This window comes from Drosophila elegans, unplaced genomic scaffold, assembly GCF_018152505.1.
Source record: "Drosophila elegans isolate 14027-0461.03 unplaced genomic scaffold, ASM1815250v1 contig_208, whole genome shotgun sequence".
NCBI lineage: Eukaryota > Metazoa > Arthropoda > Insecta > Diptera > Drosophilidae > Drosophila > Drosophila elegans.
Genome location: NW_024545578.1, coordinates 16,034,246 through 16,054,831, shown reverse-complemented (window position 1 = coordinate 16,054,831; position 20,586 = coordinate 16,034,246). Strand labels below are relative to the sequence as shown.

At 46.7% G+C, this 20,586-nt stretch overlaps 1 protein-coding gene across 2 annotated transcripts; it reads right to left on the bottom strand.

Annotated features, from left to right (window-relative positions):
- Positions 1-287: 287 nt before the first annotated feature.
- On the bottom strand, positions 288-20,439 carry LOC108147435 (tetratricopeptide repeat protein 28). 2 transcript variants are annotated; one of them, XM_017273923.2, is made up of 8 exons: positions 20,379-20,439; positions 19,404-19,504; positions 14,498-14,686; positions 7,364-9,433; positions 5,567-6,734; positions 3,505-5,191; positions 2,321-3,093; positions 288-2,258 (listed from the first exon to the last, which is right to left on the bottom strand). In XM_017273923.2, the coding sequence occupies exons 3-8, from the start codon at positions 14,636-14,638 to the stop codon at positions 514-516; spliced, it is 7,584 nt and encodes a 2,527-aa protein (XP_017129412.1). In that variant the 5' UTR covers positions 14,639-14,686; positions 19,404-19,504; positions 20,379-20,439; the 3' UTR covers positions 288-513. The 2 variants fall into 2 exon arrangements, with proteins under 2 accessions (XP_017129412.1, XP_041564010.1); XM_041708076.1 differs by having other exon boundaries at positions 19,602-20,436.
- Positions 20,440-20,586: the final 147 nt, after the last annotated feature.

Below are 20,586 nucleotides of genomic sequence, written 5' to 3'. Positions count from 1 at the left end.
AAACAAATGCAGCTATATTATTGCAGCTATATTACTAAATAAATTATAAAACAAAAAAAATCATACACAAAAGATAAATTATTGAAACCTGTAAAAACTAAGTAAAACAAAATAAATTTAGTTACATTAGTTACCAAATACCTGAAAAAACTCTTTGGAAGTGGTAACAAACGGGTTTCAGTTGAAAATTTACGTTTTTAAATGGGATTTCCTAAGATGGTTCAAACAAATTTCGATTTTGCAGCATCTTTATTCAGATTTCATTAAAATAAAACAAACTTTTCGTCTTTAGATATTCAGTATAACAGTTTATTTTTGCTAAGTAATACAATTCCATAAAATCTATTAGTTTAAGGGGGGTCTTAATAAAGACTTACTAAATTAGTTGAATAAATTTTAATCAGTGGCTTGGTAATGAAAATAAATTATCCATAAAATGCGTTCGTTGCGGAATACGAAAAACAATAAATACATGCAATAATAAATTAATGTAACTAGGGATCAAGTAGTTATCTAGACAAGGCGGGCAGATGAGCAGGTGGCCCCGGAAGTGGCACTCTGGGGTTCCGCTTCGATTCCATTGCCAATCCCCGCCAGACTAACTGCTTTTCCGGTGGCGCTGGCCAGAACTCGCTTGTAGTTGCTGCTGCATTGCGAATCCGCCACCGATCGTCCATCGCCCTCATCCCGCCGACAAAGATCAACGGAGTAGGGCGCTCCGGCCGTGGCCGTGTGAATCTCCAGGCGACGCTCCAAAATGTCCGCCGTGGTCAGCTCACTGGCCTGCACCAAACTGCTGTCCGGCACATTGCTCAGCCAGGGCTTGAGGATGCTCTTCTTCTGAATGGTGGCTGCCTTGCAGCGGCAGATGACTTCAGCGGGCTCACCACAAATGGGGCAGGTGGCTTCAACGGTGGGAACAGTGGATGAGCCCTCCACTTCATTGCCACCGCCACCCACCACCACCACCGTGGGCATGGTGGCTCCCGATGAACTGCCACTTAGCTCCAGTTCGCTGACAGCATCCACTAGAGTTTTGAGGCTAGCACCCGATTGTGGGCAGCCCTCGCCCATGGAGACCACCTCCTGCTCCTCGTAGTTGGTACTCAACAGAAGCTTGGACAGCGGTGGAGCCAAGCCCAAGCCCAGATTACGTTCGTGATACAGCTCTGAGAGGCTGGGTGTCAGCTCGCGGTTCATGTGCCGCATCATGCTGTCCTGCAGGCACTTGCCATTGGACTTCGAAGCTGGCGGAGATTCCTCCTGCTTGGCTTCATTTAGGAGATCCGCATCCGATTGGGAGAAGTACAAGCTGGATGGATTAAAGACCACATTGGAGACCTCCTCCTCCTCGGGCAGTGCCAGTGGTTTCCTTGTGGCTGATCCATTGCTCATGGCATTAGCATTACCTCCTCCCGGTGCACTTAGCTCCGTCCGCACACTCAGCCTGTCCATGAAGAGAGCATGCTCCTTGTTAACCCGTGCTGCCAGAGAACTTTGGGCACTACCCAACTTGATCTTCGGTTTGCTACGTCCTCCGGCGCCCACGCCCAGATTGTGATACGTTGGTGGCCGTGGCGGTGGCAATGGTGGCGGCTGTTGCGGCATTGTCGCACTTACTCCACGTCTCAGGACGGTCGCATGTCCGGATCCCTCCCAATCCGTGGTGCTGCTCGCCGAACTGGAGCTATCAGGCCTCCTGCTCATGGCGGTCGCCGCTGGAGGCGCTGCAGCCACCGAACTGGTCTGCGAGTACAGACTTCGGATGCGCGTCTGATGAGCCAGTGCCAGGGACAAGCTGGGATCGGTCACGGGTGGACTCGGTGTGAAGGCGGCATCGCTCTCGCCGCCACCACCAGGTCGGGAAACCCTCACCGGAGCCCGCATGCTGGCATAGCCCAGGCGGGGATTGGACAGCCCAAAGCCCGGCTGAGTGGCATAGCCATCGGACAGGGAATGCTCGCTGTCGGTGGTGTTGGCCAGACTGGAATCCAAGCCGCCGCCGCCGGCGCCACCTGCTCCGCCGATGGCTTCAGTACGCCCGCCATCCGGTTCGCCGCGACGTCGCACATACGAGATGAAGGCGCTGCGTGGATGCAACGGAAGTGGCGCCTTGGTCGCCCCGTTCACGGATGGCGTGCTGCTGGCCACAGGCGGAGCAGGTGGGGCATCCAATTCCGTTTCGGCCAGGGACTCGCAGCTGCTGCTGTGCTCCGAGTCGGGATCCAGGCCCAGATTCTTGGGAGCCTCGCGGGTGTCTAAATTAAAAAAAACCATAATAATCAATATATGGTATTTAACATAGGTCTGGATTACTTACCAAACAGGGCGAGTAGTGCCTGCAGCACAAATTGGCACTGCCGTCGATTGGCCTGCTTTCCCGTGCGCAGGACCACCTGATCCGCACCCACCTCTGTCAAATCGAAGCCCACGGAGGCGAGCAGCTCATGGCATCCAGCCACGCGCCACAGTCTTACACTCAATGGCATCTCGATGAAGCAGGTCTCGGCCATCACGTCCGTCTTGATGGAGCTCGAACCGGAGCCGGATGGATTTGAGCCCGGAAACTGGGCCAGGATGTTCCGCACCACGGCTATAATATCCTCTGCATGCTCGGCACTGTTCACATGGACCAACTTGGCCAGCGCCTGCAGGGTGGCCGGGGTCAGGGCGAGCAGGGCCTGGAGACTGGCCGAGCACTGGGCCAGTTGCTCCTCGGGATCCGCCTGGGGGAAGAAGACGCTGGACGGAATCCCATTGGCAGCCGGCTCGATGCGGAAGCCCACAGCCATTAGCAGATCCTTCCAGCCGGCAACCGGACCCGCCTTATTCTCGATACTTTGCTGCGTGGTGTACATGGCGTTCTTTTGGCCGCGATGAATCCGCTGCAGACTCTTCTCCACCAGATGCAGGCAGACGCGGAGTGCATCCCGACAGCGCTCCGGCGTCCGCAGCAGTTCGCAGAGGGCATGGCGCAGGGCCACCTTGTTCGACAGCCGGACATTGCTGCCCACCAACAAGAAGCCAGCCCAGTTGGCTGGATGGGCAAAGTGCTTGGTGTGCTGCACCGTTTGCATGGCTTCGGCCAAGGCGCTGAAAGAAATCAGACCACATCATCAATGATTATCATTCCGAATCAAAAGAATACACTAGCTGATGGATTTTTTCAAGCGAATTAAGGCGAAACAAATTTTCATTCTGTTTAATTATTAAATAAAAATTTTTTAGAGAAATAAGAACAAAATAATTAAAAGTTTAAATTTTTGTTTTGTTTTGTACAAAAGAATGCCTCACAAAAAAAGTTATCCGACATTAAGTGATCATATCAATCAATAAATTGTGATTTTTTTAACAGCTTTTTCGTTCTGTTTCTCTACATCAGCGATCACCGGCAGAGCAGCGGCAAAGCACTTAATAATACAGCTATAGTAGTGTCTATTGATCTATTAAAAATCTAGTTTTATAGAGATCTATTTCTTTCTATAAACTAGTGTTACAACATACCGGGCTGCTCGGGCACCTTGCAACAAGGCGGAGTAGAAGGCGCGCAGCAGTATCTTGGCCGCCGTTTCCGGAACTGGCCATAGCGAAATGAGCACTGCTCCGGCTCCAGCCAGAAGCCAACTGCCGGCCAGCTGGGCCACTCCGGCACCGGTGATGGGCTCCACGGAGTGATAGGAGCTCAGCACCACCAGACGGGCACTGAGACGCAGCTGACGCAGTTCACCGGCGGCCAGGGTGAAGTCCGCCAATTGCGGTTCATGTGGTTCCTTTTGCTCCTGCTGTTCGGCGGTGACCACATCGCCGGGACTCAGGACGACGGCACCCGATTGCCAGCTGATATTGGCCGCAAAGTGGACGCACTCGGCGGAGGGCAATTCGGCCAGTACGGACTCCTTGGTGGCATTGGAGCCGGCCAGGGCGGTGGCCTGCAGCATATCGGCCACCATGGCGGCCTCCTGCAGAGCTGCCGGAGATTCGGCTGCAGCCCAGCCCCAACGTTCCGCCAGGCTGGATGGAATCCGAGGACCGCCCACCACCAGCGCTTTGGGTGCACGAGCTCGATCTCGTCTACTTCGGGGACGACTACGCAATGACTGCAGTGACGGGGCGGTCAGGATGGCACACCGCTCGGACAGATATTCGCCATCCTCTCGAGCCGCCCTCAAAATGGCAAAGGGTACCAGGTAGAGCGAGCTATCCAGCACCAGGATCAACTCTCTTCTGCCCTGTCGACTGGCGTTTGCTCCTCCCGCGGGCAGTAGATCATCGAATGGAGCCAGCAGAAGATTGTACAGGGTGTGCAGGCAGGAGGGTCCATGCCAGGCGGGCAAGGCCGGAGCTCGCCGTGAGCTGCGACTGCCCACGGATCGCATGGAACCCTGGAGACTGGCTACGGAGCCACCAACCGAACCCACCGAGAACAGCGAGCTCAGGGAGTAGTTCGAAGAGTTGAGCAGTTGATTGCGGCTCACCATGCGCAGGAAACCGCCTCCGCCGGCGCCTCCAGCTCCGGGCAGATCCTCCAGCAACTGCTCTGTGCTGGCTCGCCAGCCACTTCCGTCACCCTCGTAAAGGATGCTCTGCGAGTTGACACCCAGGTTGTCGCGCACCAAGTTTACATAGCGCTCTAGGAGGCCATCGGCCTGCTGGGAATTCCGCTGATCCTCACCCTGAACTTCTTCTGCTTGTTCCCGCTCCAGTTGCAGCTCCCTCTCCCTCTCCATCTCTAGTTCCTCCTCCTCCTCTTCGCTGAGGGACAACGGAAGCTGCAAGCTATGGGCATCGATGCGAGCAGCATGGAAGCGCACGATTCCAACCTGTGGTTTGAGTAACCAGGCGAAGAGCTGCTCCCCAGCCAAGCTGTAGTAGAGCACGGGCATCCTACCTCGGTTGACCGTCTCCTGAATGGCCTCGCTGTCCGCCAACGGAACCTTGGAGCTCTCCCCGCTCACGGCATCTGCTCCTCCGCGGGCCTTGCACCGTTCGGCGGCCACCAGGGCGTCCTCGTTGCGATTGAGTGCCACCAGGAGAAGCTGCAGCAGGTGGTAACAGCTGGTCTGCAGATCGTAAAGGGCCAGTCGCGTCTCCGGACTTCGCTGTTCGTGGCGCACGGACTCCAGCAACTGGGCGGCGGTCTCCAGTTGGAGGTGGGCTCCTTCGGCATCGCCAGAGGAGCGAAGGGCAAGACCTGTAGAAAAGATCAAGGGACAAGATAACAATTTATTATTCATTTTAGACCATCAGGATAATATTTCTTTGTTCAATATGGTTTACAAAAATATACCAATGATATAAATGAATGTTTGTCCTTTATTTGTTTTCAATATTGTCTATAATACTCAAAAATGAATTGTCATTTATATTTAGAAGAGATACTTTAAATAAACTCTTTTTTAGTCATATTATTTACTTAATTCGTTTTATACAAAATATATATATATATATATATATATATATATATATATATATATATATATACAAAACAAGAAAATTATATTTAAGCTTGAAACAACGTTAGTCATAATTGTTTTCAATGTAAAAAGAATACTTTATTTGCACTCACCTAGTTGATGTCTTATCTTGGCCTCCTCCTCCGACTTTCCCATGGACTGCGCACTTGCCAATCCCTGCCGCAAGTAGTCCACCGCCTGATTGTGCTGCTCCAGCTGATGGTGAACCCTTCCGAGGGCCAAACACGCCAGCGCCTTGGCCAAACGATCCGAGCTGAGCTCCAATTGCCGCTCGTAGCACTTGAGAGCTTCGGCCTGCTCGCCCAGCGATTCGTGGACAGATCCCAGGTTGCTCAGGGCACGAGCCTGCAAGGCGGGAGCGGATAGCTCCGTGCAAATCTGCAGATCCTGCCGATGCAGCTCCAGTGCCTCCGCGTGCTGACCCATTCGCTGCTGCACCTGACCGAGGGCGCACATGGCATCCGATTCCAGGGCGCGATCCTGCAGACCCTGCGCCAATTCCCGCTGGTGTTCCAGGCAGTTCAGCGCCTGCGCATGGTTACCCAGGGCGGCATGGACATGGCCCAGGTCTCCGTAGGCCAGGGCCTTGATCTCCGCACTGTGCAGCTCGTGGGCCACCACCAGACGCTTCTCGAGGCAAACCAGAGCGGCCGGCAGCTGTCCCAGTGCCCTGCGCGCCTGACCCAATCCTCGATAGGCGCGCTCCTGATCCCGATGGCTGGTCAGGCCCAAGGCCAGTTGGAGCTGCCGATCGTGACACTTCAACGCCTCCTCGTAGTCCCCCAGGGCGGCATAGCAATCTCCCAAATGGCCCAGGGCTCGAGCACGATCCGCTTGCGTTGAGGGCAGAGACACACGCTCCAGAGTTCCCAGTTGCGCCTCTAGGCACCCAATGGCCGCCTCGTAGTGGGCCATGTTAAGACGAGCAATGCCCAGGTTTCCATGCGCTTGGGCCTCCACTGCAGCGTCCCGCTGCTCCTGAGCCCGCTCCAGCTGCTCCTGGTAGCACTTCACTGCATTGGTCCAGCTGCAGAGGGCCATGTGAACGGCTCCCAAGTGTCCGTGGGCGCGACACTCGCCGGACAAGTCCCCCAACTCCTGGCGCAGTGTCAACTCCTGGGTGTGATGACCCAAAGCCTTGTCCCACCGGCGCATCAGTCGATGGGCCAAACCCAGAGCTCCACAGGCAGCCGCCTCCATTGAACGATCGCCGGCGGCTCGGGCCAAAGCCAATTGACGTTGGTACAACTTGATGGCCTCCTAAAGGAGATAAATAAAAAATGTTATAATATATAAGTTAAAATATATAAAATTGTTTTAAATATCACGGAAATATGGTTTAATCCAAAAAAAACAGTAATTTCTAGCTTTGAAAAATATTAGGTATTGAAAATCAATGGGGTGAATTTTTTATACTGAAACGAGACCCAAGATTCTTGCATTACGTCATTGTTTTTATGCTTTATTTTAACCAGAAAAAAATATAAATACTAAAATTTAGAAAGTCCTTTTTTTTAATTTAAAAATGTTTGAACTATGAAAAATATATATAGCTTGAAACCAATAGTGGTGAATTTTCAATATATGTATTTACAACCAAGATTCCTGCATTACGTCGTTGTTTATTAACTTTATTTTAATTGTAAAAACGAATAATGCGTACAAAAAATATATTTATGAAATTTAGAAACTGATTCAGTAAATTAAACTATTATAAAAAATTCAAGTTTTACATTTTAATTTATAAGCCACAATCGTGAATACAATAATACAATCATATTTTGGGTCACAATACAAGTTTTTTTTGCTAATCAAGTATATTCCTTCGAAAAATTGTTTTGAATTGTTTTTCTTAAATAGGATTTGATTATTTCTGATAAGATACCCACCTCATGTGACCCTGTTCGTATGAGGATATCTCCAATGTTTCCCAAGGCTCTGAACTTGGCGGGAAGCTGGTTGGTGGCATGGGCCACGGCCAGGAACAACTGCTGGCACTCCAGGGCGGCGGCAGTGTGTCCCAGCGCCAGATGAGCCAGTCCCAGATTGCAGTAGGCCCGTCCCATGTTGGGTCGATGCTGGGCATCCTTGGCCAGGGCCAGATCCTGGTCGTAGTAGCGCACGGCGGCGCGGTAGTTGCCCAGACAGAAGTGTGCGTAGCCGAGCAGGTGGCACGCCTTGCCCTCGGCGGCCACATCGCCCAGCTCCTGGGCGAGCATCAGGTAGCTCTCGTAGTGCGGCACCGCCTCCTCGTACTCCTGCCGTCCGCTGAGACAATTGCCCAGATTGAGCAGGGCACATGCCTCGCCAGCGGTGTCCTTCAGCGATCTAGCTGTGGCCAAGTGCGCCCGATAGTGGGTCAAGGCCGCATCATGGGCACCCAAAGCCTGATAGGCCACCGCCAGATTGCCATGCGTGGCCGCCTCGGCACTGCGATCGTTCATCGCCTGATTGATGGCCAGCTCCTGCTTGTGGTACTTCACCGCCGCCTCATACGATCCGGCCATGTGGGCCATCCTGGCCATGTTCCCATACGCCCTGCCCATGCCCGTGCGATCGCCCAGGGAGCGAGCAATGCCTAGGTGGGCCTGGTGTAGCTTTAGCGCCGCATCGTGGGAGCCCAGCATCTGATAGACAATGCCCAGATTGGAGCAGGCTCGGCCCTCGCCCAGTTTGTCCCGGGCCGCCAGCGCCATGGCCAACTGACGCTCGTGGAATCGCTTCGAGGCGCTGGCATCGCCGGCACACCGCGCCGCATGACCCAATCCCGCATAGGCGGCCGCCTCCATGGATCGATCCCCCAGAGCCTGGGCGATCCGGAGCACCTGCTCGTGACAGGCCGCCGCCTGGGTGAACTGCCGCCGCTGGTGGTGAGCTGATCCCAGATTGGAGTACGCCCGGGCCTCCTCCACCTGGTCGTGCAACTTGCGCGCCAGTCTCAAGTGCTGCGAATGGCAGTCCAAGGCGGCTTCACACTCGCCCAGGGCCAGATAAACCGCTCCCACGTTGCCAATCTCGCGGGCCTCCTGCAATCGATCTCCCAGTTGCTTGAACAGCTGCACACACTGCTTGTGGGAGGCCAAAGCATTGGGGTAATCCCCGCTAGCCGTGTACACGTGGCCCAGTGAGGTTAACGCGGCCGCTGCCGCCTGAGTATCCTTGCACTTCATGGCCAGCACCAGTTGATAGCGATGCGCAGTGAGCGCTTCCTTGTGAGCGCCTTGACTGAAGTAGGCCGAACCCAGGTTACCATGTGCCCGGCACTCACCCGCCGTATCGCCCAAGGATTTGGCCACCGCCAGATCCTGCTGCATGTAGCCAATGGCCTGGTCCAATTGATTCAGGGCCCAGTGGGCGGAACTCAAGGCACTGAACACGGAACCCCGCAACTTCAGCGAGCAGCTGCCGATCCGCAGCGCTGCCTCCAGAACGGACACCGCCGCCGGATACTGGGCCGCCTGGAGGAGCTCCTGACCCACCACCGAACTGACCACAAACGGCGACTCCTGCAGCTGCATGGTGCGCAGCTGCTGCAACGTGGGCTCCAGTGCCGTGCGCAGGGGACTCTTTAGGGAGGCCTCCACCAGGCCACCCATCAACTGCTTGTTGGTCGGCTCCTGGGACAGGCCGGAGGCAAAGGAGGCCAGGGCCTCGCCATACCGACCCAGGCATTGGAGCGCCACGCCCTGGCGGAAGTACGCCTTCGGCCACTGGGGACACAGGTCACGCGCCTGCGTCGCATCCTGCAAGGCGGCTGCAAACTGGCCCTGTTTCAGCAGGGCCGCCGATCGATTGCTGTAGAGGATGTGGTTACCCGGGTCCAGCTGCAGGGCATCCGTGTAGAGCAGAACCGCAGTGGCAAAGTCGCCACTCTGGCAGGCGGCATTCGACTGACGCACCTTCTCCAGGAAGAGGGCGCGGTTCGCGGCGGGCAACTCCGGCGTGCATTCCGGCTCGTTCTGCGGCAAAAATAATAAATAAATAAAATAATAAGTGCCTTAAACATAAGAATTTCTTCTAGCACTAGTGATAGTAAAAGAAAATACTATTAAAACTGAAAAAACTATACTAAAAAAGAAATAAATTGATCTCCCATCTTAAAAAATTATTAATTTTGAAATAAAAAATTAAAAAATAAATACAATTTCAAGCAGTTTTGAAAATACAATAAAATATTACATTATTGTAAAATATATATTTTTTTAATAGGAATTTTTAATATTTTAGTTTTGTTGTTCTTACGCTTATAGCCTTGCAATTTTACAGCTATTTGACCAAGAAATTCCCTTAGATCGAGCTTCCATATAATATTATAATTGTAGACAGTAAAAATAGTCATAATAATACTCCAATTTATATTTCCCTGTGCAGACGCTTTACCCGTTTGCAGGAGTTAGCATTGATTAGGGCCAAATTACTGGGATGAGGAGCATTGCACAGTGCGATGGCCTAAGTAGAGCAATAAACACAACTGTACAGAAGTGGAGGAGCAGGCGGAGCACGAAAGGACGACGAGGATTTGCAGAATTGAGGGAGAGTCTGGTTGATTGCACATCTGCCGTTGTTATTGGGAAGAACAGTGGGCCTTAGCCCTGTCCCAAAACCGATTTATTACAGAAAATCATCTGATTTTTATATCCTTGGTTAAAAAATATCTGTAACAAGTTTCAATAAAAAAATCGAATTCTTAAAAGTTTTTGAATTTAATTTATAAAAGACCTCTAAGAATTTCCATGTTTTGTGTTTTAATTTATTCCATCTTAGTTCGGATATTTGGCTTATCTCGTAAGACCTTTTCCAGAAAAACTCCAGCTGGGTGCCGGTGACCCACTGTGCCATCGTCACTGGGTTGTAATTATGTTAAATGCCGACGCACCAGCTTGGCGGCTAAGACGACGCCTGCCCTTCGGAACACAGGTATGCGGCCACCGAGTCACGTTTTCCGGCCAACTGATGTTCGCAGCACAGAGCTCACAGCTCAGAGCTCAGAACTCACAGCTCCCGATCCTGTTCGCTGGCCATCAAATGCGGAAGCAATTCCACGAATTCGTGGCCCAAGAACTGAGCCACGACTGGTGAATCAGCTACTAGCTACTATCCTACTAGCTACTGGCTGGAGTTCAGACCTTTTTTGGCATAGACCATGGTCACGGCCACGGCCACATCGCCGGGATGTTGTGAGACGAGACCGTGACAACGACGTGGAAATTTTTACATATTTTTTGAAGCAATTAAATGCAATGAGTATGCAAATGCATTAGGCCAGCCCCGAAACGGCGACCGAGTCGCAGTGTCAGTCCTTGATAGGAAACGTGGCCAGCCAGCAAGTGCTGATGCTGTCTTTGCAGCCTTTGCTGCTCACGGGGTGTGAGTTTCGGCCTTCTGGTCGGACCGGGCCAGCTCCGAATAAATCAGCCAGCTACAAAGTATCTGACAGATGCAGAACGCAATTTTCGTCTTAGGCAGCTTATAAAAACGAGCAACGGACTTGGCCCCAGCAATAAGACCCAAATGAAGAAGGCGTTACCAAAAAAACCCCAACCACAAGAAAAAAATAAAAGAAAGGAAGAAATACTAAGTTTGGGAACTAACTTTCAGAATACCCTTGGAAACGCAGGTGAGGAAAGACATTTTAAGCAAAAATAAATAGTGTCTAAAACCTTTACTAGTCCCAAATCAACACCATAATCTATTTATTGCACATCCGATGTTGAATACATTAATAAGTTAATAGTTTAATTGGTATCAATTATTTACTGTGAATGACAATATAAAAAAATTTAAACTATCTTCCAGAACTCATAATCGATTGTTCAATCACATTGCCTTGAAGCTTAATAATAAATTGCGTAAAATCAGAAATTTATTATTCCTGCTAAAGCTGATAAAGAATATATAAATTTTTTTTGCCTGAATGTTTAAAAATGTATTCATTACTATAGTATCCTTAGCAAGGGTATACAAAAGAACTGAAACTCTTCTCTGCGGAGCGTTGGCGGTACTAGCCGAGTAGATCTCGCAGACAAGATTGCGGAACTGCTGCCAATGGTCAAAGGCAAATAAACACGCACAGAGGAACATGCCCTCGAAACGGCCGACGAAGATCTCCGGCGGAAGGGAGCGCCGCTCTTGGTACCCAGACGGAATGGCATTAGCAGATGTTATCACTTTGACTAAAATAATAATAATAATAGCTGGCAGTCGGGCGGAGTTAAAGTTTAGAGCGACTTGAAGCGGAATGTCGATGGCTTGGGATAAGCTCAAGCTGTGGGAATGCTGGACATGAATAACGTGATACAGCGATGACAGATGGCAGACATTTCGTTGAAGTATACTTATAAGTACGTGCAGTTGGGACTTTAAAACCCCTCGAAGAAATACTGTCTTAGCTCTTATCGATTTAATGCTTTATTTTACTGCTCAGATTGAGTGCAAGCCCATAAGCATATAAAAAGTGTTATTGTTATAAATTTAATTTCCTTTAAAGGCTTTGTTGGCTTCCGCATTTATTAACTCTTTTCATTTTTAAATGTCACTTGGCTCTGAGCAAAAGAAAAATAACGCAAGCACTTCTTTCTTTATTTGTATCTCCTAATTAACTGCCTTTCTTTCTTTTCTGGAGGGTAAGAATCTCAGTGGATGTTTTTCAGCATTTTCTGCCCTTTCGCTCCGTTTTTGTTGCAGCGTGCTGTATGTCAACTTAGGAATTGGCGCCCAAATGGCACATAGAGAAGTCATGTAAAGTGATACGCTAGCTATCTCGCTTCGGCAATTCCAGCTAAATTGGCAGCAGCAGCAACAGCAACAGCAACAGCAGCAGCAGCAACATGGCCAACTGCAGCAGCAACATCAGCAAACCAACAGCAGCATTTTAGAAAATAGTCGAAGACGGACAAGAATTTTATGCAATGAGAAAGGGAGAAAAAGCGGGAAGAGAAAGGAAGTCGGCGGTGGAATTCAGGAATGTAAGAGAAAAACCTGCGATTCGAGAACTGGTCGCCGTTTCTTGGCTGTCCGCCCAGCAGCAAGAGCAGCAGGAGCAACAGCAACAACAACGGCAACGGCAACAGCAACAACAGCAGAAAAAAAAAGCGCGCAGTAAGACAAAAAGTGGCACCCATAGATGCACTCGGGCGGCTGCCTGGAAGCACACTAGTGTGTGCTAGTGTGTGTTAGCCAAGTTGGTTTTGTATATACACACACATACATACATGTATCTATGCATATATCTGTGTTAGCCCCAGAGGCTGGACGGAACGGAGCATCGATAAAGTCCGCCACATTGGAATGCGAACAATTTCACGATTGCTTGTGGCGCACATTGGCATGTTTTGCGCTCAAGCCGAGAATTTTGTTGCAATTTAACGCGTAATAAAATAATTAGCTGCGGGCTGAGGTCCTCGCTTCTCCTCAAAATCGCACACGCTGCGCGGATAATACCAGATTATCCCATTCGAGGCGTAGGCAGGAAGTCAACTTCTCAGAAATTAACTTAAGGCATTCGAATCTTAATTTTATAAGGCAAACAAAAGGTGCAATTTAAGTACTTATTCCGTATTTTGTTCTACTTGATATTCTCTATAATTTAGCGATATTAAGTTTGTTATAGTAGGCTATGAAACTTGAACCTAAGCTTTCAAATTTGGAATTCCATTTATTTTTAAATGGTAGGTAGGTAGGTAAAATAAAGGTTAAAGGTATACTTTTTGTCCTCTGATTTTTATAATTTTTGAAATTATATATGTATATATCGTTTAGATCTACGCCAATTTTGATATGAATAAGAGTTCGTTTGTGCATGTCTGATTTACTGATACTTTAAAGTATAAGTTATTGTACATTAAATGCTCACTTTTCCGTATTTTTTAATATGTTAGAAAATTAAAGGATTAAATTTTGTATAAAAACCCAGCCATTTTTTAAATATGGCTATGTTCTTCTTTAATTTCAAAGATTATAGGATTAAATTTAAATAAAAACCCCTTGCATGCTTATCGCAACAAACCGCATTCAACACTATCTTTGAATATTCGTCGGTTTAGGCTTTAATAGGAATCGACATTAGTCTGGAATTTATGCACTCATTTAGCTGCTGTATCCCCCAGTTCGCTGGCCACCAACCCGAAATTCCTGGCCACGCTTCTCCGATCGCAGAATGTGGGGATGGGGGATTGCGAATGGGAATGGGAATGGGATTGGGAATGGTCACTTCCTATCGTCCGTCTAGCTGCCAAAGGGACACTCGAAAGGCACGCAGGCAGTCAGATAGTCAGTCAGTCAGTCAGTCAGTCGACGAGACAGCCCGCAGGGGTCTGGATGCTCGACTCCGATTTCGACTCAGACCCAGACTCCCTGATGCTGGATTCCGAATTGTGGACTGGTCCGCCGCGGAGACAGGGCCTGAAACTTATCCAACATCGTTGACGTTGTCGTCTGTTCCTCAAGATGTTGGATCTTTTTTTGTTCTTGCCCATGACATGACAGCGCGGAATATGATGAAAGGGCCAGCCAAAGAGTCAGGGTCAGGAGCTTGGGTTAGTCAAAGTCCCAGTCGCAGTCGCAGTCGCAATTCATGGGGTTTTGCGTTTTGGCATTTTTATCTCCCTGTTTGGCTGGGCTTTTGTTTAATTTGGCCCTTGTAGCTTAGCCCTTTTGTAGTCTTGCCGCTGAGTTAATCAACATTGAAATCATTTTGCCATCATTTTGATTATTGCCCCTGATTGTTTTTTCTTTTTATTTTTGTTTTTATTTTTTGGTTTTGTCTTTTCCTGTTGCGTCTGCGTTTCTTCGTATGTCGCTGCCTCATCTCTTTGTTGAATTTTGGAGAGCGTAATGCCTGATTAAGTTTTATATATTTGAAGGCCATAAATAATTGTCATGGTGTTTGAACTGCAAACTGGAAATACATGGCCAACAAACATGTTTTTGGGGTAGTGGAAATGGAAATAAAGGCAACTGGCAACTGGCGACTTCCACAACAATAATTGAACAATAATTCGATTTCCTTTCGCCTTTCGACTTACCTCGGAGAAATCCCGCTGCGACATCTTATTCAGCAGCTGCTCGCCACCGATGGCAATTTTGGCATTGTTCTCATTATTACTGGCGTGATTATTTGCATTAAAGTTTAATGGCAAATTTATAAGGTTCTCATAATTCGTCATTTGTGTGCCAGCGAGGAATCATTAGGGCGTCCTCTGATCTCTGGGTTTCTGCAAACAAAAGATGTGTATATACGTTGTTTATTTATAGAGCGATTTTGCGGCAAAAGAAATAACAAAAATAAATAAACAAAAGCAAGAGCAAGAGCCCCTGACAATGAGACTTTCAAATGCCAGGCAATTCTAGGGAACCAAGGGACGCCTCTTATGCAAATATTGGCCGATCCTCAGCCGCAGTCACATAAACTTGACAATTGAATGTGGCCATAAATTTGTGCGATCCACAGAGACCCCTCCTCCATCATTCTGGTTCCCCCCCCTGTTTGAAAGACAAGACTGCTCCGCGCACAGTGGCCTCAACCACGGTGAGAATTCTGTATCCACTTTGGGTTTCGGTGTCGACTTCGGTGTCGACTCCGGTCTGCGAGATTCTGATTGCGCCATTCACTTGCCAGCGGCGCCTGCCTATCATCAGCATCGGAATTGGATACCGCCTCTTCCCTTCGAATTTGTTATCATTTAATTGGCTCGCCTTCTAGAGAAAGTTGCAAAGCAAACAAGAAACGTGTAATTAAAAGCACCGAAATCAATTAAAGCGCTTTTCACAGCCGGAAATTCGCAGACCCCGAGATGCGATTCGAACCATTCTCGTGTGGCAATTGTGCGTGTCTTTTAATAGGCTTCCATTGTTGGCCAGAAGCCATAGATACGGCCTTAATTGAAATGTTAGGCCCCGTGACAAGAGACGTGAGTGACAGGCCTAGGAAAACCGCAGTCACCACGGATCCCTGGAAAAGTGCGTTCCCCCTGAATTCATTTCAGTGCACTGCCTTGGAATTGTAATGAGATAGTCTAGAGTTTGGAATTTCTAGAGTCGAATTTTATTGAGTGACCAATACGCATTGGCCAGAGGCAATTATGTTTCGCTCTGGCATGTTTTAATGGCCGTTACTGTGCTCTCAATTCAACGCTATCTCCGGGAAAACGGCCAGCAAATAGGCATACAAAAATCATAAACCGTAATGCATTCAACTTGCTGCCATAAAGCGCTTATCAATTGGTCAGCGTCTGTGTGGCGGCACTTTTAACAGTTTGCTTTTATAACTTTTATTGGTTGGGTTGTTGTTGTTGTTGTTGTGTTTCCCTGACTGCTCGCCTATTTTTTTTTTTTTTTTGCACAATTATCATTGGTTTCTGCGACTGCGAGTTTTTGCTGGCTTTTTACGATTATGATGCCCGGTTTCATAGCAAATGAGCTAATTTAGATGCCTTAATGGTTTTATAATTGTACTTGGTCGCAGATTTTTATGGCAAGCGTTTCTGTTTTTGTGTGTAAGCTGGATTACGATGCCCGGTGTTTGAGACGGGCGAATTATATCTGCTTTTGATTGAGTTTTTTCTGGAACTTTTTGCTCGCGTACCTGCAAGTTCGTGTCCTAAGTCTTTTGGTTTTTTATTTGAGTCGCTTGGAAATAAAGTTATTTGGAAATTTCTGTTAACTAAACAAACAGAATATAGTCTAAAGTCACCATTTTTTAAAATACTTTCTCTTTTGATTTATTTTTTAAAATATTGTTAAAAAAAAATAAGAACTGAAATCTACGGTTGCTTAAGTGTAAATCCTTGTACCTTGCAAAAAGCGTTTTTTCAATAATTAAGAATTGTTTTTATTTCAAACCTATTTATTTATCCTTACGGTCCACATTCCAAGCTTCGCGATTGGAGAAACACATTTTTTATCGACCCAAATAAGGTATGGTGTGTTGCAGTCGCTTGTCTCTTTTTGTAGCTAATGAACTCTCACAGTTTATTTGCGCCTAAAAGTCAACAAATGCCACACCACAGCGGCACCACCAACCTCAAACCAGCAACAAGAACCGCTTTGAATTGCTTTTGTCAGGTCATTAGCGTTGACTAAAGTCGCCTTAACTTAGACTCCTTTGGAGGGGGGCTCAGTACCCTCGTTCTGGCCACGCCACTGTCACAGTAACAAAGTGTTGCAACATTGTTGCATTTGGCTACGTTGGCGGTCGTTAAACGAGCACAAAACCCAGCCCTGGGCAACATAAAGCAACAACAACAACAACAACACGGAGGAGAAGGCGTATTTCGTCCCCATCATCAAAAAAAAAAAAGACATGACCACCGATAGGTTCAGAAGAGGCGGCGGGCAAGCTGCGACTTTATTACCACTTCTATAAATGATTTCCGCTATTAAAGTGAAACATTTTTGCATAATTTTTCACTCAGAAAGGACAACAAGTAACAGCACCAACGAAATCGTTCAGGAACTGGGGGGCGGGTGGCGGCGAAATTCCTCACGCTTCATGTGGCCCGCCAGGTATGCCCGAAAATTCCACACCACAACGCCTACCCAGACCCATATACTCTCGTGATCCGAGTTAAGGGCCTCCTGCCAGTCCTCGTTCATCGTCATCGTCAACGTCTTCTTTGGTCGGTTTTTGATAATGCCTCTCCTCCAACTCCAACTCCAACTCGATCACATCCGCCATCTGAAGACCCCCACCCTTCCGCCGATTCGCGTCCATCTCGTAACCTGTTGAAATGTGTGACAAATTGGGCGTAAAGAGGCCTCGGTCCTTCCCCTTCCCGAGATTCTGTCCCATTAAACCCCCGAGCATGAAACGTGGGCGTGACAGCACCGATTTTGGTTCAGATTTTTTTTAAGGCCTTTCTTACGCGTAAAAGTCTGAAAAGTATGTTTTGTGCGTTCTCAGTGCAGAGATTGAGTCATAAATTATTATGTTTATTACATTTTGAGCTTAAGAGCAGTTTGCGGTATGAATATATGTACAAAAATATGGGCTTAGTACTCAATGATTTATAGCCAGCATTTCAGCATAAAGAATTGAATGCAAAGAAATGTAAATTTAATCTTTACTTATTATATATTTTTTTTTAGTTTGTTTTTTATTCGTTTTCAAGTTTTAGTTCTATTCCTCGTGATCTCTTTCTTTATTTTATTGCTACTTTAACATACGGAAGCTTGATGTTCCTGATCTTTGTCCATAAAGAAAGTTTATTTGCTTGTTAAGCTCGAGGTCGTGGTTGGTTATTTGGTTGGTTATTATATTTTTATTGCACAACTTTACAACTTATGTATATAAGACGAGTAAAATTTTTTTTAATTTAATTAGTAGTGAACCCGTCTATCATACCTATTTCAAATTCTGTTAATATTTTATTGTCAATGTATTCATTTAAACAATCTTAAGTTGCTTTTGTATTTAATCTCAATTTAATTTATGATACTTTCTGGTAAAATGAATAGTACATGCCCTCCTTCTTCGGTTAAAATCCGCTCACAGTTGTTTTTCCCAGGGTTTTAAGCGTTTTCACTTTCCCCCTTAAACGGCGGCGTCTTTTTCCACACATCGGTCACTTGTTAACGGACAAATCGGCAACAAAATTAATCACACAACATGAGATGTGTTGCGGTTAAATGGTGTTTATGTTTTTTCGTAGTCTTTGCGTTTTCGCAGCCGTAACTGGCATCTTGTACAATTTCTTAAAAACTCATTAAAATTGTTGGCTGGCAAGGAAACATACGAGTAGAGATACATATTTCCCAGTTGCCACAACATGAAAACAGCATTGAATAGAAAAAGGAAACAAGGCGGACGAAAGAAGAAAGATGCAGGCAGGCCAAACGAAAAGCAATTTTAATGAAGCCAACGTCGCAGTCACTTGTTGCATTTTCTGCTGCAGTTGCTGTTGCAGTTGCATTTGCAGTTGTTTCTGTGGCAGGCCGCATTGTTGCTGCCTTATAAGCACGGCATGCATTTGTTGCCCGCAATGCGAGTGGCACGATGTAATTGACATCATTAGACTAAAGCGCAGCGGGTTCGACTAGAAAGTGGCCGGCTCTTCCTCTTCCTTCGCGGCACCGTTAGCAACATTACCGTTCTACGGGCGACACAACCCACCCACCGCAAGTTCGTGTCCTGAGTCTTTTGTATTCTCTTGGAATTTATTTTCTATGAAAGAATGTGGATGGCATATTATTCCATTAAATTTGAATATTTTACAGCGAATGGCATATGCTTTTGTCCTTAAAATGGATTGGAAATCCCATAGAAAACTGTTTTATTTATAATACTCAGAGAATAACAAAATAACCTTACATTACAATTTCTTGATTGATTTTTCATAATATTTCGTCAAGTAGATAACAATGCTAAGTGAGAATGTAAGTGTCCTCAGACTTTTTCTATGATTATTTTTGAAATATCAATATCTATCGATTTTAAATACTATACTTGTCATTCCAAAAAGAAAGTATTTTAAAAGGACAATTGGGCGTGAATGTTTAACGAATTTCTTTAACATTATTTGAGCTTTTTAACACATTTACACGTATTTAATTATCAAATTCGTGTGTCCGTCCTATAAACCAATTAGGTTTAGTTTTAACATGAAAAACCTTAAAGTACTTTTTATGACATCGTGCCACGATGCAATTCACATAATTATACTAAGGTCAAAGTAAAAAGAATCCCCTCCACTGCACCATTACCCCGATTACCGTTCCACGGGCCGCACGACCCACCGCGATGAGGAGAATCACAAGGAACCCCACAGCGAGTCAACGAGGGCCCAATTATGCAAATATTTAAATGAAAATAAAAATTAATATAATTATTTCGTGCTGGAGCTTCGAATTCCTAATGCCATTGTCACATAAATTTCGAGTTTAAGCATTTTCGGTCCAGACTTTCGTTGGGAATTTATGGGGACTCATGCTCACCATGGAATGTTGCTGGAGACTGGAAACCGCTGGCTTTGTTCTCCTTTCCTCTCCACTCTCTTCTTTTCTTTTTATTGTTTCTCGCTTTGTTTTATCACAGGCTGCAGAATTATTTTGGATTAATTTAATGGGTGAAAATGTGGCACAAGAAAGTGTAATTATACGGAATTAGAGCAAACTTGATTGCGATTTCCTTACGATTAAGTTGGCAATAGGTCAATAATTATAAGTAATGATCAGTTTGTCTTAATTTATGCACTCAAAGTGATTAATTTGCTTATTTGTGCGACCGTTATTTGCTTGTTATTCGCAAGTTTTGTTTAAGTATTATATAAATTTGAAAACTTATGCAGCAGTCGTGGTTGCATAAATTAAAAATTCATTTTTATGGCTCTTATGTGTCATTTTGGTTAGTAATTTATGTAGAATACGGCTTGGCCAACAACAAGAATCCAACGAAGAAGAAGAAGAAGACGAAGGAGAAGTCGCACTCACTCACACACACACAGTCTCACAAAAACACAAACGCGGGTCAAACAAGTCAAGCAACTTTTTTCATCTCTTTGGCCAATCTTTGGATTGCCTTCCTTTTTTTCTCTTCTTTTTATCCCCCTTGTTATTAGTAGCATTTACTTAGGAATGCACCAAAGCGAGAACGTTTCGGAAAAATTACAACAGCCACAAGTGCACAACTGAAAAAATCAGTTGGAAAATGCTTTTGGCCTGGTTTTCAACGGAGAAAGAGAGCGAAAAGGGAGACAAAGAGAGAGATTCATAAATTCCCGATCGCGAACAGATGTCAAAGCCAGTTGTCGAGTTCAAAGGCCGTTGCCGAAAATCTCTCAGCTTTTGGCCCGCATTTTTTCGCAACTTCACTGACTTTTCGCTTTTGTTTTTTTTTTTATTTGGCTTGGTCAACAACAAATTTGCAACAGCCACCGCTACACACACACACACAAGTCAACACACACTCACTGATCTTGTTGTTGCCCGAACCGGAGTCCGCGTTTTTGTTTAGATGTTGTACGAGCCGCATGCAAAATTCAACTGTGCGGAGAAAATCGAGGTTTAAGTCGAGAGAGCGGCTTAAAAAACAGGTACACAACTAAGTGGCGCCACAAAATCCATTGAACGATCTGGTCACTCTAAACGAGATGAGAGCAATCAATGCTGCCAGATGGTT